This window comes from Schistocerca serialis, chromosome 4, assembly GCF_023864345.2.
Source record: "Schistocerca serialis cubense isolate TAMUIC-IGC-003099 chromosome 4, iqSchSeri2.2, whole genome shotgun sequence".
NCBI lineage: Eukaryota > Metazoa > Arthropoda > Insecta > Orthoptera > Acrididae > Schistocerca > Schistocerca serialis.
Window position 1 is genome coordinate 107812888 of NC_064641.1, and position 27005 is coordinate 107839892.

Genomic DNA, 27005 nt, shown 5'->3' on the forward strand with positions numbered 1-27005 from the left:
TAAGCTGCTTTGCTACACCGAGCATATCTACTTCTATGATTCTCATCTTGGCAGTTGTTCTTGATTGGAATTCGGGAATATTTACTTCATCTTCTTTGATGAAGGAGTTTCAGAAAACCATGGTTAATAACTCTGGGTTTGTGGTAGTGTCATCAGTGACTTCACCGATGTTACCATGCAGTGAAGGTATTGATTGTGTCTTGCCACTGGTGTGCTTTATGTATAACCATATTGGGTTTTCTGCCAGATTCCAAGACAGAGTTTTGTTGTGGGAATTATTAGAAGCGTATCACATTGAAGTGCATGCTATATTTCGAACTTCTGCATAACTTTTCCAACCTTGGGGTAGCGTCCAAGGGTGACTCACTTAGTTAACTAAAGTAACAGGTCTGACACTGTTTCTGTCAGAGCCTTGACAGAAAGGTGCACATCAAATAGAGAATGGATTTGTAAAATGGGGAATAGCGGCATAAAGATTGTTAAATAATAACTTTCTGTTATGAATTTAATTTCGGGATACATACTTATATTCCAGAACTACATAAGCTACAGTAACATAAAGGAAATACCAAAGAACGTGGTAATAAATATTTTTTAAAACTTACATTTATACTATAAAGTCTTCAAAATGCCCTTTGTCTAGTGCAATACGTATTTGCAGTCACTGAGCAAGGACTTATGGACAAACTGAAGAGATTTCTTCAATATCATTGCCTGTGTTGAAACAGTTTAATGTTTTAAATCCTATTGTGTCATCAAAACTTGTGCATAGTCTTCATCTTTTATTTTACCCCAGAGAAAAAAATCCGGTAGTGTCAAATCAGTCAAACGTACAGGCCAGCTAATAACACCATCGATTCCTATTTAGCAATGAGGAAAGAGGTGGATGAGCACTTTCGTACCAACTCGTAAATAGTGAGCTGGGCACTCACCATAGTGGCACCACATGCATTTACATATTTCAAGTGGTACTTTCTCTAGGAGACCCAAAAGCCCTTCAATCAGAAATTATGCTATTGTTTTATACATTAAACTTTCTTCAGTGAGTTAAGAGCCATGTTCACTCTCCACTGTCTCTGATGTTCAACCTGCCTCAACCAGCACAGATCGTTGGTGGTCCAATAATGCAGTATCGTACATTCAGCTTTCTTTTGATTTGAATATAGAACCTATTGTCCTGATTATGCACCAGAAGTTAGCGGCAGAATCCTATGCATCTTCTTCAATTCCCACAAGTTAATCTGCCGATGAAGTAACACATGATGTAGATGAAAGGTGTTTGTGCACAAAATACAAAGAAAGCTGTGCTGACTTACTCCAGTTTCTCCGGAACCAACATGTGGGTTGTGAGGAACAGCTCCAGAACATCTATATCATTATACTCTGTTCATTGCAGGCTGCTCCTTAACTTTTACATAATATTCCAGTGCCCTTCCAATAAAAACTCTCTTTAACAATTACTGAATTGTCATTTTTGTTGGGCACCATCTGTTGGAATATCTTTGTGTGTACAGCTTAACTGTTCTCTTCATATTTCTTCTTCATTCTCTGTAAAGAGGTCCAATCTGGCTTCTCTTGGATTTGTGAAAGGCATTTGTTTTTTCAAACTCGCCCCCCTCTCCCGTGCGGGTCAGGGGGTTAGAATAGACCCGAGGTATTCCTGCCTGTCGTAAGAGTTGACTAAAAGGAGTCTCTCATCTTTCAGCCTTTATGTGATGGTTGCCCTGTAGGGTTTGACCTTCATTTTTCAAAATTTACCTGAAGAGCGAGCCAATTGGGGAAGGGCGCCTTACATGATGCATAGCGTCCATCAGGTGCTGAGACCTCTCACTTCCTTCATTGACATGGGTCTGCACTTCTGCTCATTTTCCAGCTGTTGGGCAAGGTCACCCACCTGGGTGCATTTTTGTCCATTCACTGTTCAGTATTGCTTTCTGCGCTGTCGACGATAATGGACTTCTTAGCTCGTTTGCACCTGATATCTAGCACGGTAGCCAGTCCGGTGTGGTGGAGCCACCATGTAACCTGTTGGTTGTAGCCCCCTAACCACACAGGACAACACAGAAATCGCTCTGCTGATGCCTGCGCCATTAACTCCCCACGTATGCCAAGGAATAGATACGTATCACCCTGGGGCATCAGGACTCCTGGCAATGGCCAGCCTGCCAGGTGGCCTTTGCTGCAGCTGGGTGGTGTCTGTGGGGAGGGCCCCTGGTCAGAGTGGGTGGCATCAGGGCGGATGACACACCATGAAGTGTAGTACATCATCTCTTGCTGGTGGTCAAACACCAGCAGTCGCTAAGCGGTCAGGGTCTAACTTCAGTGATAAGAAATATGACCCCAATTCGCCCCCCCCCCTCCCCCCCTCCTGGCCACACCATGGGAGGAATGCCAGGCTAACGATGGCATCTAAGCTTATTCACCTTGATACCTCATATTTACAAGTGTTGATGGGGAATCTTTCTTGTCAATGAAACCTCAGTTTTTGTGGAGTATTTAGAGGACAAGTTCGGGGACGTGGAGGGCTTGTCCAAAATGCAGTCAGTGTCGTTCTCGATCAAAACAGCATCCTCTGCCAAGTCAGGGGCACTACTTGCCTATGACAAGCTGGGGGTTTCTGTTTACATAATGCCCCATAAGAGTTTAAATATGGTCCAGGGTATCATATTTCACAGGGACGTTCTTTTGCAGTCTGATGATAAGCTGCGCACCAATTAAGAGCAGCGAGGTGTCCATTTCGTTCGGCACATACACCAAGGTCCGAGGGATAATCAGGTTGCCACTGGTGCCTTCATCTTGGCCTTTGAGGGTGATATGTTACCCGAGAAGGTCAAGGTGATGGTCTACCACTGTGATGTAAAGCCATATATTCCTCCCACGATGCAGTGCTTTAAGTGCTGGAATTTCGGCCATATGTTTTCCCGCTCTACTTCCAGTGTCGCCTGTTGGGATTGTGGAGGTCCTTCACATCCTAATACTCCCTGTGCCCCGCTTCCCATCTGTGTCAACTGCAGAGAGCACCATTCGCCTTACTCGCCAGACTGCAGGATTCTCCAGAAAGAAAGAAAAATAGTGGAATACAAGATCCTGGACTGACTGACCTACACTGTGGCTAAGAGAAAATATGAGAGGCTACATCGTGTGCACATGACATCAACCTATGCCGTCACATACAGTTGGCTCTCGGCGGCACTTCCCTCCCTGTTGCTACTGCACAACCTACTTCAGGAGCAACACCCCGAAACCATCGGGGACGTCAGTCCCCACTTCTAAGTCGGAGAAGCGTAAGTCGTCTTCTGCTGCTCTCGTTAGGAAGGGATCCCTTGGGTCACTTCCTTCACAGGTTCCTACCAGTGGCAAAGCTGAAACCCACCAGTGGCTGAAGCAACCACAGGGAGCTGGTTGTAGGACTTCACCGTCTTGAGATTGAATCAGTGAAGCCTACCCACCAGGACAATCCTAAGGAGCATCGAGAGAAACCAAGGCACTGTGGTGGCACCCACATCACCACTACCTACAAGCTCTGTGTCTGAGGATGAGGTGGAGATTCTGGTGTCCGCTGAGGACGTAGATCTCGCTGGGCCCTCAGACACAATGGATGTCGATCGCACAGGTACTCATCTGGTGGCAGCAGGTGACCCTGAGACGTAGACTGCCTCAGTGAGTGTTTCATGCCTTCCCAGTCTTATGATCACGTAATCTTCCAGTGGAATTGCGGTGGTTTTTTCCGTCACCTGGCTGAGCTACGGCAACTGTTTAGCTTTACACCTGCTTTCTGCATTGCCCTTCAGGAAACCTGGCTCCTGGCAATACAGACCCCTGTCCTCCACGGCTATGAGGGGTATTAAGTGTCAGGTGGAGTTTGCGTCTGAGCTCAGTATGTAGTGAACCTGTGCCCCTTGAAACCACTATTGGAGTTGTGGCTGTCAGGATAAGGACGACACACACAATAACTGTCTGCAGTGTATATCTTCCTCCAGATCGTGAAGTGCCAATGAACGTATTGGTTGCACTGATTGATCAACTCCCTAAACCTTTCCTACTTTTGAGAGATTTTAATGCACATAACCCCTTGTGGGGTGGCACCATGCTTACTGGCCGAGGTAGGGAGGTCGAAAATTTACTGTCACAACTCAACCTCTGCCTCTTAAGTATGGGTCCCCCCCCCCCCCCCCCCCACATTTCAGTGTGGCACATGGCACATATTTGGCCATTGATCTCTCGATTTGCAGAACTGACATTCTCCCATCTATCCACTGGATAGCACATGACGACCTGTGTGATAGTGACCACTTCCCCATCTTCCTGTCACTCCCCCGGCATCATGCCCATGGACGCCTACTGAGACAGGCTTTAAACAAGGTAGGCTGGGAAGCCTTCACCGCTGAATCTCCCCCACATAGTGCCATCAATGTTGTCGTTGAGCAGGTCATTACAAAGATTGTTTCTGCGGCAGAAAGTGTGAGCCCTCATTCTTTAGAGTGCGAAAGACACAGTCCCTTGGTGGTCGCCAGACGTTGCTGAGGCAATTAAAGAGTGTTGGCGACCTCTGGCACCCTTCCCTAGAGCACCTAATAGCCTTTAAGTGACTCCGTGCCCCTGTTCGCCAACTTATAAAAATATGGAAACAAGAGTATTGGGAGAGGTATGTTTCGACCATTGGGTGCCGTACATCACCTTCTCAAGTCTGGACGAAGATCAGACGTCTTTTTGGGTGCCAGACCCCAACATGTGTCCCTGGCATTAACATCGTTGGCGTGTTATCTACCGATGGAAACAAGATTTCTGAGCACTTTACTGAAAACTATGCTCGAGCCTCTGTGTCAGAGAACTACCCCTCAGCCTTTCGCACCCTCGAACGGCGGATGGAAAGGAAAGTCCTCTCGTTCACTACATGCCACAGTGAACCGTATAATGCACCATTTACAGAGTGGGAGCTCCTCAGCACCCTTGCACATTGCCCCGACATGGCTCCTGGGCCAGATTGGATCCGCAGCCAGTTGATTAAACGTCTCTTGTCTGACTGCAAGTGACATCTCCTCGTCACCTTCAACCGGATCTGGTGCATTGGCATCTTTCCATCACAATCGCGGGAGAGTGCGATCATTCCGGTGCTCAAATCCAATCAAAACCTGCTTGATGTGGATAGCTACTGGCCCATCAGCCTCACCAACTGTCTTTATAAGCTGCTGGAATGTATGGTGTGTTGGCAGTTGGGTTGGGTCTGGGGTCAGGTGGCCTACTGGCTCCATGCCAGGGCGGCTACCACCAGGGTTGCTTTACCACTGATAATCTGGTGTCCCTCGAGTCTGCCATCTGAACAGCGCTTTCCAGACACCAGCATCTGGTTCCCGGCTTTTTGGACTTAAGTAAAGCATACAACATGATCTGGCGACATCATACCTTGCCACATTGTATGAGTCCCACTCCTGATTTTATCCAAAACTTCTGTCACTCCGTACTTTCCATGTCCAAGTCAATGTCTCCAACAGTGTGCATGTGGGCATGCGTGTGCACACGCTGAGGCTGGTGAACCACTATGCTGGATTCAGCGGCACCACCACCTGGCTTGACAGGCCCTGAAAATTAATGGACCACCCCAACTTTGAGCAGTTGTTCAGGCCTCGGCCCCATACGACCAAGCCATTTGGGATATGGCTACTGACTGTCTCAAGGATCTGTATAAATAAGACCTCAGAATATACAGCCAGGAGTTGGAATAAACTATGGCCTTGATGTCTTCAGAAGGCCAATGTGATTTTAATCTTGACACAGTACAAGAAAGCTTGTACTCCAGATTATGTTTTTACAACTCTATGTTCTTAAATTTTAAGTACATACCACAGTTTTATCAATTTTTATAGAGGCGAATCCCAGCAAGTGAATGCCATTGGTTGAATTCAACTGTTTTCCCTGATAGAGTTTCAAAGTGCACCTTCTGGAACAACTTAAAAATTATGATTTGGAGCGGTATGGCATTATGACAACACTGTAGTGGATTCACAGGCATCACAGTACAAGGTTTCTCATCTGTTCTGACTTGTTCAGAGTCCCACAAGTGGTCCACCAAATGTATTCTGTAGACCAGATGATTCAGCTTATCCGTGACTCCTTACAGCGGCTCCAACACTGTGGCAAGGAGGTAATCTTTTGCTGGATATCAAGACACATCGGAATACAGGGAAACAACAAAGCCGACAGAGCAGCCAAAGGAGCAACAAGGATGTGGCTTTCCCTTGCACACCATCATCTCATTAAGGATGTGGCTTTCCCTTGCACACCATCATCTCATTATCTGACAGATGAATTATGTATCAGTGGTGTGCCTAGTAGTTTATTAAAGTACTGTGCTGCTCATGTTAGCCCTGTACTGAGCCATATTTGTAATTTTTCCTTTAGAAATGGTCAGTTTCCTGAACAATTAAAGTACTCAGTAGTGAAGCTGCTTTATAAAAAGGGAGAAAGGGATAATGTAGACAATTTTAGACCTATTTCTATGCCATCAGTGTTTGCTGAAGTTATTGAAAAGGCTGTGTACAGGTATGTAAGGATAATTGATTATTTTATATCACATAATTTGCTATCAAATGTACAGTTCATCTTTAGAAGACGTTTATCTACTGAAAATGCTATATTATCTTTTCTCGGTGAGGTATAGATGGCTTAAAGGAAAGGTTTCAAACACTAGGTATATTTTTTGATTTAAGTAAGGTGTTTGATTGTTGATCACAAAATATTGCTCCAGAAGTTGGATCATTACAGAATATGGTTAGTAGCTCACAGTTGGTTTACCTCTAACTTTCAATAACAGACAGCAAAAGGTCATTATTCTCAGTGTTGAGAATGGTTATGATGAGGGGGTCTGAGTGAGGTACAGTCAAATGGGGGGTGTCCCAGGGATCAGTGTTGGGGCCACTCCTGTTCCTTATTTATATGTAAATGATATGCCTTCTAGTTTTACGGGTAATTCTAAAATATTTCTGTTTGCTGATGACATTAGTTTGGTAGTAAAGGATGTTGTGTGCAACATTTGCAGTTCATGTTTAAGTTCATGGCTTGTAGAAAATAAACTAACAGTAAATCACAGTAAGACTCACTTTTTACACTTTCTAACACACAGTTCAACAAACCCAACGTTTTAATTTCACAGAATGACATATGATTAGTGAAACTGAACTGTTCATATTTCTAGGTGTTCAGATAGGTAGTTAACTGTCGTGGAAAGCCCACGTTCAGGGTCTTGTTCAAAGACTTAAAGCTGCCATTTTTACTATTACAATGGTATCTGAATTAAGTGATCGTTTGGCACGAAAATTAGTCTACTTTGCTTATTTTCATTTGCTTATGTTGTGTGGGGTATTCTAAAAGAATATTTTTGGCTCAGAAACAGGTGGTTTGGGCAATAAATATCAACTTATTCCCAAGAATAAGCAGCTTTCACTCAGTTTATACTTGGTAGAAATCCAACCTGGATTTGGATCGGACCTCCTTAACTCTTGTGCAAAAAGGTGTGAAGTGTACTGCTACATCCATTTTCAATAAGCTACCAGAAGAATTCAAAAATCTCTGCAGTAATCCACGCGCTTTCAGATTGAAATTGAAGTGTTTCCTCATGGGTCACTCCTTCTGTTCTGTCGAGGAGTTCCTTGAAAAATTTAACTGATTCTTATGTTATATTGTTGACTGAGTTTACTTGGACTTATGGCTTGACCCTTTTTGGGTTCATAAACATGTTATTTTTATCTGTTATTACTTTTATGTTGTAACTTCATGGAGTGATATGTTCCATGACCTTGGAGATTTGTTCCTCAATTTGGTCCTCTGGAACTTGACTTATAAAAACAAAAAAAATAGGAAATGTTGGATTTTCCCTGCTAGTGTTCTGGAAAACTATTGTAAACCAAAAGAAATGTAGCTCACAGATTACTGTGCGTCTCGCTTCACTTGCTTATTTGTATTTTTTCTAATGCAAAACTTTCTAGCAAACTAAAACAGTGTGCTGGATTGAACTCTAGACCAGACCTCCCAACTTTTGCAGCAAATGTCAGACCCTCTCTCCTACTTTCCAAACTGGACACATAAGCACCAGTTTGTGTACTTTCCGCGACTGAATTTCTGCACTCCTTAACTGTTTGTTAGATATTGCCACTATATCTGAGTGCAGAATTGCTAAGATAATCACCAGACACAAAGAACTGTCATCTACAGACATGTACAAAACTCACTTAGTAATGATGGAATTTCTTGAAGGCGACTGCCAGGTTTTCTGGATATCTGCAAGAATGCGCATTTTCAACTTTTCATGGCATAACGAATAAACTCTTTCCACTAATATTTCGATCGTGCATCTCCCAGCCATCCTTTTAGTGAGCCAAAAGACTAACTACAAGGCCAGTGCAAGGCATGTGGATGAAGTGTCAGTGGAAGAATTGATATTTTCACAGCTATGTGCCCTAAATTTAATTTATTCATAGAAATGTCTCATTTTTGCAATGTTTGATGCAGCCACTGTCTGTAAATGTGTAGCGTTTCATTTGACGCGGTAGTTGAGGGGTGTACCCGAACACTGTGAGATGACTTCTGTACCTTAAGCACCAGCTGCCTTGGTGCTGTTAAGGGGATTGCCTGCCATTTATCCCAAAAGGCAGAGGGGTCCGTCTGATAGATTTGCAAACTTGCTGCTCAGTGTCACGTTAGCTTAAACGGTGAGTTCACTGTAGGGAACTATCAGAAACAGTCAGGAGACCTGAAGAAGTGTCTTCCAGAGGTAAAATTAGAGACTTGATAGCCTCGACCCACAGTGGAGCCACTGGTGGGGAAGTGACTGTTCCTCAGGAGTTCCAGTAGGAAAGGCTGGCTGAGAAACATCGAAGTGTGACTTCCGGCAGCCTCAGAGTGCCAACAAGTGACTGGCAGAAATCTTTTTGAGTGGCTGCCTATAATGTGATCTAATGTTGTGCAGGTGTATAGCAAAAACTGGTAAACAGATTAATCGTAACAAAATTAATTTAACACTCTGCAGTGTAGTGTGTGCTGTTTTCAATCTTCCAGGCAGAGTAAAACAGAGGCTCGAACCTGGAGCCTTGCTTCTTACCAGCTGAGCATCCCAGTTTCAAATGTGATCTGCCCTCATGACATGTTTTGCTGAAAAATAGGGGAAAGGTGGTCTCAGACTTGAGACTGGGATTGTGGGTAAGAGTGAGGAATGGTTTGAGTTCCAGTCTGGAACAGACTTTTAATATGTCAGGACTTTTAAAGCCGCCCTATCTTACTTGGCAACTTTGAAATGGGCGTGTGTGTGTGTGTGTGTGTGTGTGTGTGTGTGTGTGTGTGGCTGAAACGTACTGTAGCCATATTCAAAGTTTCAGAGTTACAACATGGGCTGCAAAGCATGTAAAGCTGGCTTAATGGCTTTCACATTTACTTGTGGTTATTAATGTATATGTATTGTAACAGTTGCATACCTCTACCAGAGCAGGATTCGAACTCAGAACCCCTGTTCACTTAAACAGTTTGGCCTGCATCCAGGCAGACAGCCTTTGGGTCACTACATTTTCCTCCTACTTCTGAACACTACATTGAGAGGTTGGGTATGTGGCAGTAGTACCATTGGGAGAATATTTCTGACACAGTTTTTAGTTGTCAGATCAGGAGTGTGCAATGGTTTTGTGTGTGTTTGTGATGTAGACTTTTAAGTGCCTTTTGAATTAACTTTAAATTGCAAGGTATCCAAGCACACACTCTGTTTTTCAGAGGCTAAAAGCTCGCACATCGGACATCACTCGCGGAACCGTACAGAAGTCGGTGTGTGTTCTGAGCCAGCTGCCATTGTTTGGGCACATCCAGGTGAAAATGGCTCTGATCACACACGCTTACTTTGCGGAAGGGGATTTCAGCAAAGTGTCGCTGCTGCACGACACCTACCACCACCTGAATGGGTGTCTTGCAACCACTCCGCCACTTATCACCAATCCTCCTCCACCGCAGCTTTTTGTGGGTAAGTTTTAATGTCATGAAGCAGTATATGATTTAGTAGTGTATAATATCTCATACTTAGCATCAACAGTTAGAACAGAACTAGGAGAACTTTCCTGTAAAGTATCTTTCACTTCCTCTTCTCATTCATATTCTTTTTCTCCTCCTTTTTTTGTGTGTGGTGTTTTTGGGGGGAAAAAAATAATAGGTCGAAGTGGAGGCAGAGGTACTTTTATGAACAAGAAAAATGTGTGTGTGTGTGTGTGTGTGTGTGTGTGTGTGTGTGTGTGTGTGTGTGTTTTAAATGTAATAGATGCTATGGCCAAAATTTCATAATTTCCCCACCTTTCTTTTTCAGTTTAAAGACTAACACAAGCATTGTCAATTGAATTATAGGTTGGCGTTAAGGTTAATTTAATTCCTATAATCAAATTTCAATTGCAGAATAATTCAAAACAGCACACAGAACTAAACAAGATGGCTATTTAAGAGTGTCTAATATTCTGTAAAATGACTTGTTCCATGTCGTCCATTGTACTATGTGACCTGTAGAAAGCTATTCAAAGTTCTCCAATTGGAATGTCCTTTCTACAAAAAGTGATTTTATTAGGTTCCAGATTTGCATTAAAAATCTTTGAGCGCATTTTTCTGCACGACTTTGTTGGTCTTTTTCATGTGCCAGATGCCTCATTTCCATTCTTGATATGGTGCTTTATCTTGACATTGGATTTGACTTTCTAAAGCCCACATCATGTGAACAAATACTGATGATGTCACTTGTCCCAGAATTAATAAATGAATTTGTTTGCACATGCAGTTCATTGTTATTTATTCTATGCAGCTGTCCAGAGAAATGCTATGATGTTTCCAGAAGACCTTTGATAAACTGTAATTGATTGACTTCAGCAGTTCTGTATTGTGTGATTTGAGAGTACAAAACCTTGCAACCAAGGACATGGAGCACTCTGATCTCAAATGGTCTGAAGAACTTCCTGCAGTACTCTCTCTCGATATTGTTAGTAATTCAGATGAAATCAATTGGTCCTAGACTTTACTGGGCTGCTAAATTAAATAGTACTCGTGTAACATGTATGACTCAGTACATTCGGGTATAACAATGCTGGCAGGTAGATTTTCATATTAGATTCAGATTTGTTCTGAAAACTTCCTTTGCAACAAACTAAGGGATCGTCTAGGCTCTGTATTCTCCAGCCAAAATGTCTTTCACAGCAGTTTCGACAGTCACAATTTGCATTAGCAGATGAAAGCTTTTTCAGTTTCACATTTCTCTTATTGATTTTAGATCTTTAATGAAGCAACATTCATACAACTTGAGGAAGTAATTTTCCTGGCAGCCTACATTTATTTAGTATGCATGCTTCAAATGGTTTAGATATCTAAGTTTGAATATCTTTAGATAGTTCAGCTCTCTGACCAAGCTATGTGAACCAGAAAGACATTGTTATCATCCATTTTATTTGAAACTGTTAAATTTGATAGCCTGCAGCCAACAATAACATTTTTTTTAGTACTCTGAGAGTTATTCAGTTTTGTCCTCTTCAATAAAATATCCAGAATAGGGGCTGTTATAAATTGTCTGTGATAAGGTGGTTTGTTGTGTGATAGAGTGGATTTAAATGTTAACTATTTTTGGCTTTTAGTTAGGTTGCAGCAGATTTTAATTGCAGATTTTGTAGACAACTGTAGACTTATTGCACTACTGTCTACACTTGCCAGTTTTTTAATGAATTGCTGTTTGGCATGTTTTGAATATGGTTATTCATTTTGATATTAATTACTTCTGTTATGAACCAAAGATAAAATTACAACATTGCCTTAGTAAGGCAGGAAATATTTCTTCTTACAAAATATTGAGTAATTTAATTTCTAAATAGTGCGAGGTATCCTATACTAACCAGCTAATTGGATGTTTTGTTGAGAAAATAATACTGTAGTGTATAAAGAATCTGTGTATCAAACATGCCCAAAATTAAACCAGGAGATCTTGTTGGCATCATTGGCTGAGCTAAAGAACTTGCTGCCAATAGCTGGCTGTGGGCTTATTTTGTATGTGCAACCTCTCCTCCCAACACCTCCCTCCACACTCATAACTCCTGCCTCCAGTAATCTGAGATGGGTCATATTAACTCCTTGTGAGGGTTGTGTCCATAGTTACTAAGCATGCATCAAAAGGAAATTCATTGTTATTACAGGGTAACTGTTGGAACTGTGTAATTCAATAATTGATAAAGATGAGAATAAGAAGAAATTCGACACTGTGAAAAGTTACAAACATAGGGAAGCTTGGGGAGTGTTTCCTTGCAGTGGAGAAGAACTGGATTCTGATGGAAGCAGAGCACTGCTAGACATGTCGTGCTTGTGAGGGTGGCAGTGGACTAGTGTGGACCACCAGAGACAGCTATGAGGTGGGACAGTATAATCAACTCACCAGCACACCTGAAGGTGGTGAGATGGATATTTGCTGAAATCGGATCTACCAGCTAGAAGGAATTATTTATACTATTACTCTTTTATCTTGGACATTGAGGTCAGATGTAGTTGAGGAGCGCATCACCACAGAGAAGCCCTGGGAGAGTACGCATCCATTCTCTGACCCACACATTGGCCTGATCTGTGTACTTTTACCTCTCTTTAAATTATTTCTCACCTGTAACATCAATATTGGTTTCAGTGCCTCAATTTTACCAACCCTTGGTACCATCACTGTTAGATTAAATTTTAGCTGATGTCACTAACTGAAGTTGGACCCACTCTTTAACAAGGGACTTGATAACCTTCTTTTTAGTCGCTTAATTTCCCCCACCCCACCAACAACCAACCAACAGTTTGCAACTTACCAAAGGACTGTGGTGCGTGGATACACAAATCTGGCTGTATGCCTCAGAAATATCCTTTGGTCATCAACATTGGGAAAAGAAGTGTTACTGACAGAGACTTACAGAATTACGTTCTACAGTATATTCAGCTAGTCATAATGTGTTTCACCATTTTGTCAGTAGACATTACATGGGTCACATTGCAAACAGTCCTAGCTCTCAGTTATCATAGTGTGACTATTAACTTTGTCTCAATACCTCAGACAATCTACATTCCTTCCCTCAGTGTTCAATCCCGTTCGCTCACGTGCCCACGTACGCTCTGTGTTCGAGGCCTGTCTGCGCGAGACCTGGTGCTGCAGTTCCGGCACAAGGCGCTGCTCCTGTTCAAACTCCTGCTACTGGAGCGCCGCATCGTCTTCTACCGCTCCCCCGTGCAGCCGCTTTGCACCGCCATCCTGTCGCTGCTCTCTCTGCACCCTGGCATGCTGGAGGCGGGGCTCTCAGAGTCTGCCTGTGTCAGGTACTGTCTGCGGCATCATAGAACAGAGGCCGGCACGTTTCCATTGTGTGTGTGTGTGTGTGTGTGTGTGTGTGTGTGTGTGTACATTCCAAAATACTGGACGAATATAGTGTGGCTATTTGCACGCTGTGAGTTGCTCAGCCTTGAGATAAATGTTTTACATGACTATGTACAGGATTTCACCACATATTTGCCTAGATGTTTGGTTTGAAAAAGGCTTTTTCAAAATTATCCACAAACATTTCTACTAGCAGAGGAGATCATGGAGGGCCCACTACTAATCCATTTGTTGGTAGAATGTCTTTTGGGAACAAAAACAATTTTGCTTTAGATGTAGCTGTACCATGTCTATAATCTGTATTGCTTAACTGTTAAATCAGTTTGTGGCACATAGTGCTCCATTCGTGGTGCATACTCCTAGTAGCAGGCTGCCTATCTAATTTTCTAGGCACAACAAAAATTTGGTTTTCAGTACTTGGAATAATTGTTCAACATATTAAAAATCTGAAAATGCTCTCATAACATACTCGATAAGAGGTATAATCTTACGTTAAAGGTTTACCACAGTAATACATGTTTTGCTGTGGGCTCCCCATTATCTCCTCCGCTAGCAAAAAATGTTTGTGGATAATTTTGAAACAACTTTCTTAATCAACCTTGAGTGAAATATGTGGTGAAGCCCTAGTGCTTCAACTACATAGTAATGTGCCGTTTATGTGGGAAAGAACAACTGGGCAGCTCTAAACATTTCTCTGAAATATGAACAGAAACACGAATGTACAGTTCTACATGGGAACAGGAGGCACAGCCATTAATTTTCTAGACATTAATATTGACATCAACACAGGATGCCATCAGCCACTGCACTGAGTGTCAGTTCGGATTTCACAATAATAAGCACTGTCAAAGCAGTAGCTGTAAACGATGGTTACCAGCCCACTCTCATTGAGAGTATTTTCTAGAAAAAGCTTAAATGCTAGTGTATCCATTGACAGTGCCCCAAACAATTGCCAGTATAAGATGTGTATTACCAGTTGCTGGCAGAGTGCCTGATGAAATATTGTCTGTAAACCACACACACTTACGCAATAAACGTAGAAAAATTTTGCTTTGGACATTTCGACAGAACTGCCTGTTTGATATACTGGAGACGAAGGGACACCACAGGAACTGTGCTCAACAGTGACAGAGTGAGCAGACTGGCTTCAGGTACTCTCTACACCTGCTAACGAAAAACCTAAATTGTTGTGTGGCCCATCTTCTAGTTGTGCTCCATTATAAATGGATGTGCCAGTAATTTATTTTAGTAGTCTGTGATTGTGAATGTGTTAGTATTTTGCATATGGAGTATTAGTAGTTAATATCTTAGGAGCTTGTAAATTCTTTTCTTTGTTTATGTTTGCACCAGTGTGTGCAGTAACATCTTTTTCAGTAATGATAGACATTGGGCTAATAACTCAAAACTTGGGTCACAAAAATAATAAATAGTGGCAAAAAGTGTGTTTCCTCCCTGTAATTATGTTTCATTGAGTACCCACAGTGAAGTAAACAGAAAAAAAGTATAATTGGCTTTTAAATTGAATGTTTGTAGGTATTTTATTAAAAAAACTGAGGCAATAAACATTTGGTGCCATATACTTCTAACACACTTTTTTTATTCTATTGGTACTTGGCCAGTGCACAGTTGAAAATTCGCATTCATATCTGTAGGTTGTGGTAAATGGTATCAGTATTCTTCAAACCTTTTTAATAGTGATCTATACTTGCTACAAACCCTTTGCAAAAAGTTGTCAGTTCGGTTTTATTGAGATCTGTTTTCAATGTCTTCCTTCATAGAGTTAAATAAACGGTACCTTGGGTCTGATTTCACTACCAGAAATTTTCACTCACTCAAAGTGGCATTTATTTATTGATTTTACAAATCAGGAAATAGGTTGCTATTAGAATTTATTACTGATAATGGTCAGTGCTCGTTTATTTCACTTTTGAATGAATATGCTGAATGCTGGTATCGAGCCTTACTGTTAGTTCTGGGACTACAGCACTGCGAAAGCTTTGTGGCCACTTGTTTACAAACTGCATGTTGGCTTCTGTCTCGGATTCTTTGGCCTACATTTGTTTGATGATTTTTCCAGCAACAGTGGGTGAAACTTTGATAATGTATGATGTCAGAAAAATCATCAAACAAACATTGGCCGAAGAACCCAAGACAGAAGCCAAGAGGAAGTTTGTCAATTCTGGGAGCATTGAGACTTCCTTAGCTTCAACTGTGCACACTCACATGTATGCCCCCCCCCTCCCCCCCACACACACACTAAAATAAGATGCGGTTTGGATCAGGAAATTGAATTTAACTGTCTTACACAAGGGTTCAGATTTATAACTATTTCTTGTTACTGATAGCCTTCTCCTCAATAATCAAACTTGACAGAATACTATATGCCACTACCTTCAACTGAGTGTGTGATCAGTAATTCAGTTAAACCTTGTACCATTTCACATGACCAACTGTTATTTCAGAAAATTTTATCATCCGCTGATGAATGATTTTGAAGTCAGTCTTGAGACTGACTCATACATCAATTCACCATTTACTCTGCTGCCGACAGACTGCTGCTACCTGCACCCCAAAACCTAGGACAAACAAACCTATTGTCGTGGTCGGAGATGGAGTTTTACACATTCTCTTAATTCAACCACAGGGCCCCAGCTTTTGCAGCACCTTTTCCCTTCTGTGCTGCAAATCTATCCTCTTGCTATTCCTTTTCCCTTCTCTTGGGGAACACGTCTTAGGTGTTTTTGGGAATGTGTTCTGCATTTTCAGTAACTGACATAAGAACAGTCTCACCACTGTTTTTCATTCCTTTTCCTTTCTTTGTTCACCTTCTCCTATCCTTCCTCCACTACAGTGTTTGAGGCTGTTATTTTTCTTCATCCCCACAGACTCTTGAAGGCCAGCCTGCGTGTCTAATGCGTAACAGGTGACTGGGTAATGCGTAATTCCCAGCCCTGTATCGACAGGCAGGGTTCGCACATACCCCCTGATGCAGGCCAGGCCCAGGGAGGGGTGATTGCTTAAGCTGCTGCTTTTCCAAATTGCTGACTGGTCCCACTGTCAGGTGTTTGGGTGGGGTGAACAATCACCTAAGGCAGGTGAGGCCTCCTTTGAGAGGGGGGGGGGGGGGTCCCTCAGTTGGATGAATTGCACCGCTGGAGACACTGGCAGTCATGAGGGATTTTCCCGCAGTGAGCCAATTATCATCTTCGCAGTCAACATCTACCAAATGTAACTGGAATGAAGCTCCCGATTCAAACACCCTCCCAGTTGCATCTCGATTTCTCGTGGTTTCATGTGCTGAAGATGGTCAATCTTTTGCAATGGTAGATCCGTTTCTTATTCCGAAAGGTGTTGATGCCATTGCCAGCCCTGTGAAATCCTGCTATTGTTTATGCAATGGCACTTTGGTTTTGGAGACTACTTCTGATTCACAAGCACAAAAGCTGCTTGCCACTTTGTTTCTCCACAACTACGTCGTTCATGTCGAGGCCCGTAGAATTCTGAATTACTGGCATGGTGTTATTTACACGAGGCTGCTCAATGGTCTGACCGAGGCAGAAATCCAAACATGCTTCTTTGATCAGGGTGTCATTGCCGTCCATCAGGTGATGAAAAGGTAGATGCATCCTTAGTGCCCACATGCACTCTTTTTCTCACCTTTGATAAGAGTCGTGCTTCTGTCAAAGATCAGAGCAGGCTGTGAAGTTATCACAGTAAGGCCGTACATTCCAAATCAAATGCAAGTGTCATCATTTTAACCACACTCAAATGTCTTGCCAACACCCAGCCAGATGTGTAACCAGTGGTAGGGACGTGCACGAACGTGATTGTCCACTCCTCCCTACTGTATCAATCGCAATGGTGACCATGCTGCCTCCTCTCAAAATTGTCCCATATATCTCAGTGAGGAGGATGACCAGGAAATCGGCGTGAAGGAAAAAGGGCCTTACCTGGTCACTCACAAGTTATTGGCTTGTCGCAAACCCTGTTCTACCATCTGGCACTTAGTACTGTTCTTACATCATCTCGCTCCATGAAGGATATGGCCACGCAGACATGTGACCTCAAATTCAGCACTGCAGTTGTGAAATCGCTGTCTTCTCATCCAGCTGTGCAACAGGCCATCAAACATTTGCCTCTCAGGCAAAGTCACCTGCTACACAATTGGCAGACTGGAAAAGACAGGAGTACTCAGATGAAGACTTCTTATGTCCTGCCAGCCAACAAACATCGGAGTTATCCTCTGCCAACTGGAAAGGCTCCAAGAAGTCAAAAGCAAACGGTCTTCTAATTCACCAAAACAGAGATCCTCGTTGATGGTGGCGCCATGTGATACCTTAGCCCTGCCAACCTCCGTGTCGCCGGTGCACACTGCCAACCATTTTTCTGCCTTGGACTGTGCAGATTGACAGAGGGAGAATGCAGACACCTCTGTAGATCTCACGGAGCAGGATCCTCCAGCTTCTGTGCCCTGTAGCACTGTCTTTTTGACTGGCACTCGGCAGCCGCCAAGGTGACACCCCTTCGTATTTTCCCTCCTCCCTTTTCCTCTTTTGGACTTTCCTTCAATGGAACGTTCGTGGCCTTTGATCAAACAAAGAGGATTTCTGGCTGCTCTTAGAATCGTTTCTCTGCCTCCAGGAAACAAAATTGCATCCTCACGACTGCTTTGAGCTATCACATTTCTTTCTGATTCATTTTGACCTCCCCCCCCCCCCACCCCACCCCACCCCACCCGAGACAGTACTGCATCTCATGGGGGAGTCAAGATGCTCAAATCGGATGAAGTTCATAGTCAGCCAATCTCCCTGACTATCCGCCATCAAGCTGTTGCAGTTCGCCTTTTCCTTTCTTACGTGCCCTTTTTTCACTTTGTACTGTTTACATCCCCTTCTCATTTGATGTCACCAGGGCAGACTTCCTCCAGCTTATTGGGCAGCTACCTCACCCCTTTCTGCTGCTCGATGACATTAAGTTGCACCATCCCCTCTGGAGTTCTCCCAGAACCTGTCTGAGAGGTACCCTATTGGCTTAACCTTCTCAGTCAACTTAATCTCCTCTGCTTTAACACGGAAGCACCCATGTTCCTTTCAGACTGCACACACCTGTTCCCATTTGGACCTCTCCTTCTGCACTGCCCAGCTTGCCCATCTTTTCAAATGGTCCATTCTCTCTGATAAATACTCGAGCAACCATTTCCTGTGTGCTATCCAATTGCTGACTCCTACACCGCCTATGTGCACACACAAATGGCAGCTTACCAAGGCTGACTGGAGGCTTTACTCCTCCCTGGCGACCTTTGATGAACAACAGTTCCCCAGTTGTGATGACCAGGTAGAATACCTTACAAACATGATTCTTATAGCTGCAGAATGTTCCATTCCTCACACTTCCTCTTTACCACACCATGTGCCAGTCCCTTGTCGGACTGAGGCGTGCTGCGACGCAATTCACATGCGGAGACGTGCTCCCTGCGTTTTTAACTATCGTTCTACAATGAAACATGCATTCATTAAACAGTGTGTGCACACTGTCGTCATATTCTTCAGGATAGAAAAAAAGCTAGCTGGATTTCATTCACTTGTTCTTTTAATAGTTCCACTCCTTCATCCATCATGTGGGCCAAGTTCCGATGGCTCTCTGGGACAAAGATCCATTCCCCAATTTACTGCCTGACAGTAACAGACGTTGTCACAGTGGACCCTATTGCTATATCCTACATCTTGGCCTGCCATTTTGTGGAGATTTCAAGCTTCTCTTACTATCACCCTGCCTCCCTCCATCAGAAACGAGTGGAGGCGGTTCGGGCGATACCCTTCTCTTCTCAGAATTGTGAGTGCTACAATGCCGCATTTACTATGAGGGGGCTAGATCATGCTCTCACTTCATTCCGATCCTCCGCCCAGGGCCAGATGATGTTCACATTTAGATGTTACAGCACCTTTCTCTTGCAGGCAAGCACCTTCTGCTTCCAACTTGCAATCACATCTGGGTAGACGGCACATTTCCGAGATCCTGGCGTGAAGCCACTGTCATAACCATACCTAAGCCCAGTAAGGACAAACACCTACCTTGTAGCTACTGCTCCATTTCTTTCACCAGCTGTGTTTACAAGGCGATGGAACATACGATTCATGCTTGGCTGGTATGATGGCTCGAGTCTCACATTTACTAACCATTGCACAGTGTGGATTTCAAGTGCGCCATTCTGTAGTGGACCGTCTCGTCACATTGCCAACACCTGTCATAAATGGTTTTCTGTGGAAATCAAAGACTGTGGCTGTGTTTTTCGATTTGGTGAAAGTGTATGACACTGCTGGAGGACTGGTATCCTCTGTACTCTCTACACGTGGGGCTCCCGTAGCCCCATGCCCCATTTCCTTCAGGAATTTTTAAAAGACGAAGTTTTCAAGCTACATGTGGGTTCCGCCCTGTGGGACACCTTTATCCAGGGAAACAGGGTGCCTCAGGGTTCCATCCTGAACATCATCCTCTTTGCTATTGCCATCAACGCTATAGTGGCCTGTCTCCTGCCGGGCATCTCCAAGTCCCTTTTCATTGATGATTTCTTATATCTGTTGCAGTTCTGCATAGACTTGTCTCATTGAGCAGCGTTTTCAGTGATGTCTCGAGCGTTTTCACTCGTGGAGCATTGACAGTGGCTTTCGTTTTTTCACTGACAAAACCGTTTGTATGACTTGCAGTTGGTTTCTTCCACCATGTTGACATCTTGGGCCTGTTGCTCTTCCATTCGGTGAAACTATGAAATTCCTGTGACTCGTGCTCGATAGCCAACTTATTTGCCCTTCCCTGTGTCTTACCTAGCAGCTCACTATGTACAGTCCCTCATTGTACTGTGTGTCCTCAGAGGTACTTTCTGGGGAGCAGATTGAACAACTCTCATCCATTTGTACCGGATCTTTGTCTGTTTGAAATTAGACTATTGGTGTTTCATTTATGCATCGGCACGTCTGTACCTCTTATGCCATCTCAACAATATCGTGGCATCTGTTTGGCAACTGGCACCTTTTACACAAGCCTGGTTGAGTGTCTGTGTGCAGGAGCTGCCAAACTACCGCTGTTCTACCGCCGTGACTTTCTCCTCAGTAGATATGCATGCTGTATGTCTGCCATGCTCAGGCACCCTTCTTCGATAACTCCTTTGATCAGCAGTATGAAGTGCAACCCTCTGTTACCTCCTGGAGTTCACTTTTGGCTCTTGCTCCGGCAGCTTAACCTCACACTACCTGCCACTTTCCCAATGGGTGTGAACCCTTCACCGCCTTGGCTTCAAGTGGCAGCCCGTGTTCAGATTGACCTTCATTCACTTCCTAAGGACACTACTCCAGCCTCGTTCTACCACCTTCAGTTTCATGACCTTTGTTCAGAACTTCGTGATAGCACATTTATTTACACTGATGGCTCTTGGACTGACTGGTGTTGGGTGTGCCTTCGTCATTGGCACCAATATTTTTCAGTATCAGCTTCCGGAACACTGCTCAGTATCTACAGCAGAGCTCTTCACCCTGTATCAGGCCACGCAGTCATCCGGTGACACAGGATTTTGAATTGCGTCATTAACTCAGATTCTCTCTGTGCCCTTCAAAGCCTTTGTATGCTGTGTACCATTCATCCTTTAGTGCAACTGGTCCAGGAAAGCTGTCACTTGCTCACTCTTGATGAAGCCACTGTGTTGTTTATGTGGGTTCCTGGTGAAGTCAGTCTGACAGGAAACAAGGCAGGTGATGCTGCTGCCAAAGCTGCAGACCTTGTACCTCACGCCGCTAGTTCTTACATTCTCTCTGTTGATCTCTATGTTGCTGTGTGTCAGCAGGTGGTGTTACTTTGGCATCACAACTGGTCCTCCATTGATGGGACCAAGCTCTGAGCTATTAAGCCTCTCGAGGTGGGGTGGACGACCTCCTCTCGGCCCTCTTGCCATGAGATCATTTTAGCTAGGTTGCTTGTCGGCCTCTGTCTTTTTAGCTTTTGCCATTTGCTGCGTGGTGCTCCCCCACCACTTTGTACTCATTGAGCACAACTTTTGACGGTCTGCCATTTCCTGACAGAATGTCTTTGTGATTGCCACTGGAGTCATCGGCCATTTTAGCAAACGACCCGCTGGCTGTTGGCCGCGTTTACTTTTTATCTGTCGTAGCAATATGGTGAAGGCCATCTAATTTTTAGTTCAGGATCTCAGTTTCTCTGTGGCATATTTTGTAGATTTTCTTCACGTCCCTGTTTTTAGCCGTCTTCTCTTCTGTCAATTGGGATTAATGTATAATCATTTTTAACTCCTCTCTTTGTCTTTGCTTTCTACAGTTCTGACTCCTATGGGCACATAAGCATTTGGATGAGCTGTGAGAATGCCAGTCTTACAAACCATAAGACTGGTAAACACTAAAAAATGTTATGAAAGTGAAATGAGTTAAACTTTGTAACGTGGTGTCACTGAGTTTGAAACCGACATTAGAACTGCCATATCGGCTCTGATTTCCAGATTGTAGTCATTACAGTTTTTTCAGTAAATATTGGGCCTTATACAATGGCTGAACCACTCCTAAATCTCAGGTACATGCACTGGTAATCTGTCATAGTCTTCAGTGCTGAATAATTGTTGAAATAAACTGTTTGTATTTTGGAGCTTCTCAAAGAACTTTAATGAGAACTGGATTTTAATATACTTCTAGCTGGCAATCTATGATAACTAGGCACATACAATATCTTGTAAATTTATATGTAATGCAGATACTTTCTACAGTACTTGCAGGAAAGAGAAATAAGCTTCAAGGCAGTGTTCATTAACATTTTCTATGGACATACCGAAATATGAAAAATATGCTGATAGGGTATAGTGGGGATTTTAAAGTTACTTGCCATATTAATGTGACTAGAGTCTGTTAGCACCAAGCACTGTCGTTTCCTCTGTGAGGGTGATAGTCGTGCGAGAGACAAACACTGTTGCCAGAAGCGTTGTCTGAAGAGACAGCCATTAATTCCTGAAATGACGAACATTCTGCATAAACTGTTGGTAAAGGCAAGTAAAGTTTTCCTTTCAGCACTGCATATAAAATGGGAGAGGGGGTACTAAAATTGTTTATGAAAGCTTTAAATGTGTGTGGTTTTGCTTTCATGTAATTAATTTGTAAGATCCCAAGGCTGAGTTTCGAAGAATTGAATATGATTTTTGTATTGGTCCACAAATTGGAGCACTTTGTAAAGCCACTCAGTCTGATTATTGCGAAAAGACAAGAAGAAAACAGCCTGGCAATCCATTAAGTATATTTTGAGGCAATCCATTAAGTATATTTTGAATGAGAATGAAATTCAGAACATAGTTGTTATGAACAGAAAATTAATATTGGTGGAAATACTGTTTAAAAGTAGCTTTAAGATATAGTTGTTAATGTTGTAATAAATTTGTGAAAGAAAATAAACTTGTACTTGTGTAGTAGAAGAATATTGCTGATTTTAATAGATAAAAATCTGATATTTTGTCACTGGAACTTCATGAATAACCTATTTAAGAATATTACTTTCACAATACAATCCTTTCGTCTGTGTTTTTGTGTCATTCATTGTTTTTGCACCAGTGAATAAAAAAACTCATTTTTATACTTTTTTGGTTTTTCATTTTAGAGCATGTTTGAAAAGTCAAGTTTTCAAGCAGTTATAAATAATGTTCAAATTTTGTATTTTGTATAGGCCATCGAGACCGATGTCTCCGATTCCCGATTTCTGTGAAGATGGTGACAGTGTAGAAGAATCATTAGCACAAAACGGAGCTCACTTACAGACTCCAGGCGAAGAAGTTAGTTCAGGTTCCTCAACAGTAGCGGGCACTCCCAAGGAGGAGTGTGACAGGGTCTCGCCGTGCACGGAGGAGACCCCTGCAGAGGTGGATGAGAATGAGAACAGCCAGAACAGTACGTGGTACGACAGGGAGGGTGATGCAAAGCTGCCAGTGTCGGACAGTCTGAGCAGCCTGCTGCTGCAGAGGGACCAGGCAGGCATCCAGGGCAACACGGCGCACATCGACCAGACGGGTGCTGGCAACGTTGCCGCTGCAGCACACGTCGACTCCCGGCTCTGCGGTACACCCCTACCCGTGTTTACACAGGTACAGGATTTACATGTTGTGTGCTTGCTGTTATGTATTTACTCAATTTTTTTCCCTGGTTCATTGAAGATAAAATGCGGAGTCCACAATTGTAAAATCTGGAAATATTGTACATGCTTATATCACCGGTCTTCTTTGACCCATGATGTCATAGTAATGGACATAAACCACTCGGAGAAATCATATGTATAAATACATGCCATAACACATTTGTTAGCTTCACCAACTCTCAAAAAGTCACATTCAAACTAGCTTAGGCCTCGGGCTATGTTATAAATCAGTCTGTCGCCATTCCAGTAGGTAATGTAAAAACAAAATAAATATTGTCAGTGCTATTTTCCATCTCTGTTGTATGTGTTTCCACATGCCACAAGTTTCATCATGGGTCAAAATTCTCTTTTTATTTGACAACTGGTTTAGAAATATTTACAAGTGCACCTGAGCAACAAGGTTTGGGATTTAAGTCTGCAAAAAGAAAGAAAAACGTTAAAACATACGTATAACATACATTGCTGAGCCAAAACATTATGATTTCATGCTTAATAGTGCATTGGACCACCTTTGGAGCACAGTATGGCAGCTATTATGCGTGGCATGGATTCAACAAGTCCTCAGTAGGTTTCCGGAAGTATGTGTTACCAGATGTCTGCACAGCGGTCAAGCCATTCACATAAATCATGCCCCCCCAGGGGACTCGCCATTCTTTGGTGGGTTCGTGCTTGGCTACCACGAGCCCCCAGCCTTTGCAGCATTTTTTTTCCTTCTGCGCTGCACGTCTGTCCTCTTGCTATTCTCTTTCCCCTCTCTTGGGGAACATGTCTGGGGTGTTATTGGGAATGTTCTGCATTTTGTTGCTGATGTAAGAACAGTCTCACCTTTGTTTTTCACTCCATTTTCCTTTCTTTGTTTCCCGTCTCATCTTGTTCCTCACCTTTGGTGTTTGAGGTTCCTTTTTTTTCTTCTTCCTCTCTGTGCGCTCCTGAAGACCGGCCCATGTGTTTGACGCGTAACAGGTGACTGGGTAATGCGTAATTCCCAGCCCCAGATCAGCAGGTAGGCTTTGCACATACCCCTTGGTACAGGCCAGGCTTAAGGAGGTGTGACTGCCTGAGCTGTAACCTTCCCAAATTGCCGATTGGTCCCTCTGTCAGGTGTTAGGGAGGTGTGACCTGAGGTGTGTACAATCACCTAAGGCAGGTGCACTCCCTTGTGGAGGGGGGCTCCAAGTTGGAAGGAGTGTGCCATTGGAGATGCTGGTAATCATGATGGATTTCCTCATGCTGAGTTAATCACCTTCCCACTCAGCGTCTACAAAAAGTAATGAGGCTAATGATTCAAAGACCATACCCACTGCACCATGTTTCCTTGTGGTCTCGTGCACTGAAAACGGTCAGTCCTTTGCTACAGGAAATCCGTTTATTATTCAAAAAGGTGTTGATGCAATTGTTGGCCCTGTGAAATCCTGTTCTCGTTTAAGGATTGGCACCTCACTTTTGGAGACCACTTCTGATTCTCAAGCACAACTACTTGCTGCCTCGCCTCTCCATGGCCTATAGAACTTTGAATTCTTCCTGTGGTGTAAGTTACAATAGGGTGCTCTATGGTCTAACCGAGGCTGAAATCCAATCTTACCACTCTGATCAGGGTGTCATTGCCGTCCATCGTGAAATGGAAAAGTAGATTCCTCCTTAGTGCCCACCCACACCCTCTTTCTCACCTTTGATATAGTGATACTTCCATCCAAGATCAAAGCAGGCTATGAAATTTTCGCAGTCCGTCCATAAATTCCGAACCTGATGCGCTGCTACCACTGTCATCGTTTCAACCACACTAGAACGTCTTGTTGACACCCAGCCAAATGTGTCTCATGTTGTAGGGATGTGCACGAGGGCGATTGTCCACCTCCTTGGCCCCGGTGCAGTGGTGGCCATGCCACCTCCTCTCGGAATTCTCTCGTGTATGTTGATGAGTGGGCTGTCCAAGAGATCCGGGTGAAGGAAAAAGTGCCTTACCCAGTTGCGTGCAAGGTACTGGCTAGTCACAAACTCTGCGTTCTCCTATCTGGTACCTATAGTTCTGTTCTTGTTACCCCCTCGCTCCATGAAGGACATGGCCACGCAGACATGTGACCTCCAATCCAGCTCTGAGGTTGTGAAATCGTCCAGTGCCAAGGTAGCATCGTCATCCTCCTGTCCAGCTGTGCAACAAGCCGTCAAACTCTCACCTCAAGGGGCGAAGCCACCAGCTATACAACCAGTAGGCTGGAAAGGACAGGAGGAGTACTCCCATGAAGACTTCCTCTGTCCTTCCAACCAAGCAACACCCGAGTGTTCCTCTAACCGGAACGGCTCAAAGAAGTCCACCAAAGGCAAACGGTCTGCTCCTTCGCCAAGTTGAAGATCTTCTCCAGTGGTGTCGCCACGTGATACCTTAGCCTGGCTGGCCTCCGTGTCGCTGGTGTGCACCAACAACTGTTTTTCAGCGTTTGACTCCACAGACTAACCGCACAAGCAAGCTGATTCTTCTGTGGACCCCATGGAGCAGGATCCTCCTGCTTCTGTGCCCTGTAGTAGTGACTCTTCCCTGGCTGTCACTCAGCAGCTGCCGAGGTGACACCCCTCCATCTCTTCCTCATCATGACTCTCCTCCAATGGAACATTCACGATCTTCTGTCCCACAAAGAGGGTTTACAGCTGCTTTTAGCATCACAGCGCCCCCTTGTACTCTGCCTTCAGAAAACAAAATTGCGCCCTCACGACCACTTTGAACTTTCACATTTCTTACCGGTTCGTTTTCACTTTCCCCCTGAGGTTGGCATTGCATCTCATTGGGGCATCGTGCTGCTCATGTGACATGGCATTCATAGTCAACCCATCTCCCTGACTACCAATCTTCAAGCTGTTGCAGTTCACCTTTTCCTTCCCCACCTGACTTTTTCTCTCTGTAACCTCCGTCTTTCGGTCACCAGGGCAGACTTCCTTCGACTTCTTGGGCAGCTACCTCCCCTATTTTTGCTACTCGATGTCTTTTATGTGAATCATCCCCTTTAGGGTTCTCCCAGGACCTATCAGAGAGGTACCCTGTTGACTGATCTAGTTAACCAACTTAACCTCTTCTGTCATAACACCGGAGCACCCACTTTCCTTTCTGACTCCTCGCACACCTATTCTCCTTTGGACCTCTCCTTGTGCACTGCCCAGCTTGCCCCTCGTCTTGAGAAGTCTGTTCTTTCTGACGCATACTCAAGCGACCATTTCCTGTGTGCTATCCATTTGCTGACTCCTATCCCATCCGCATGCACGGCTAAATGGCAGCATCCTAAGGCTGACTTTACTCCTCCCTGGCAACCTTCGAAGAACAAGATTTCCCCAGTTGAGATGACTGGGTCGAATATCTCACAAACAGTTATCCTTACTGCTGCAGAATGTGTCATTCCCTGCACTTCCTCTTAACCATGTCGTGTCCCAGTCCCTTGGTGGACTGAGGCATACA

General features: G+C 43.8%; 1 protein-coding gene across 1 annotated transcript in view; it reads left to right on the plus strand.

Moving 5' to 3' along the window:
* Positions 1-27005, plus strand: part of LOC126473868 (late secretory pathway protein AVL9 homolog) — a 91859-nt gene that overhangs the window by 14543 nt on the left and 50311 nt on the right. Inside the window, exons 3-5 of the mRNA XM_050101198.1 lie at positions 9754-9997; positions 13146-13335; positions 23099-23513. Of these exons, the coding sequence (XP_049957155.1) occupies positions 9754-9997; positions 13146-13335; positions 23099-23513 (849 nt within the window). The remainder of the gene's footprint in view (positions 1-9753; positions 9998-13145; positions 13336-23098; positions 23514-27005) is intronic.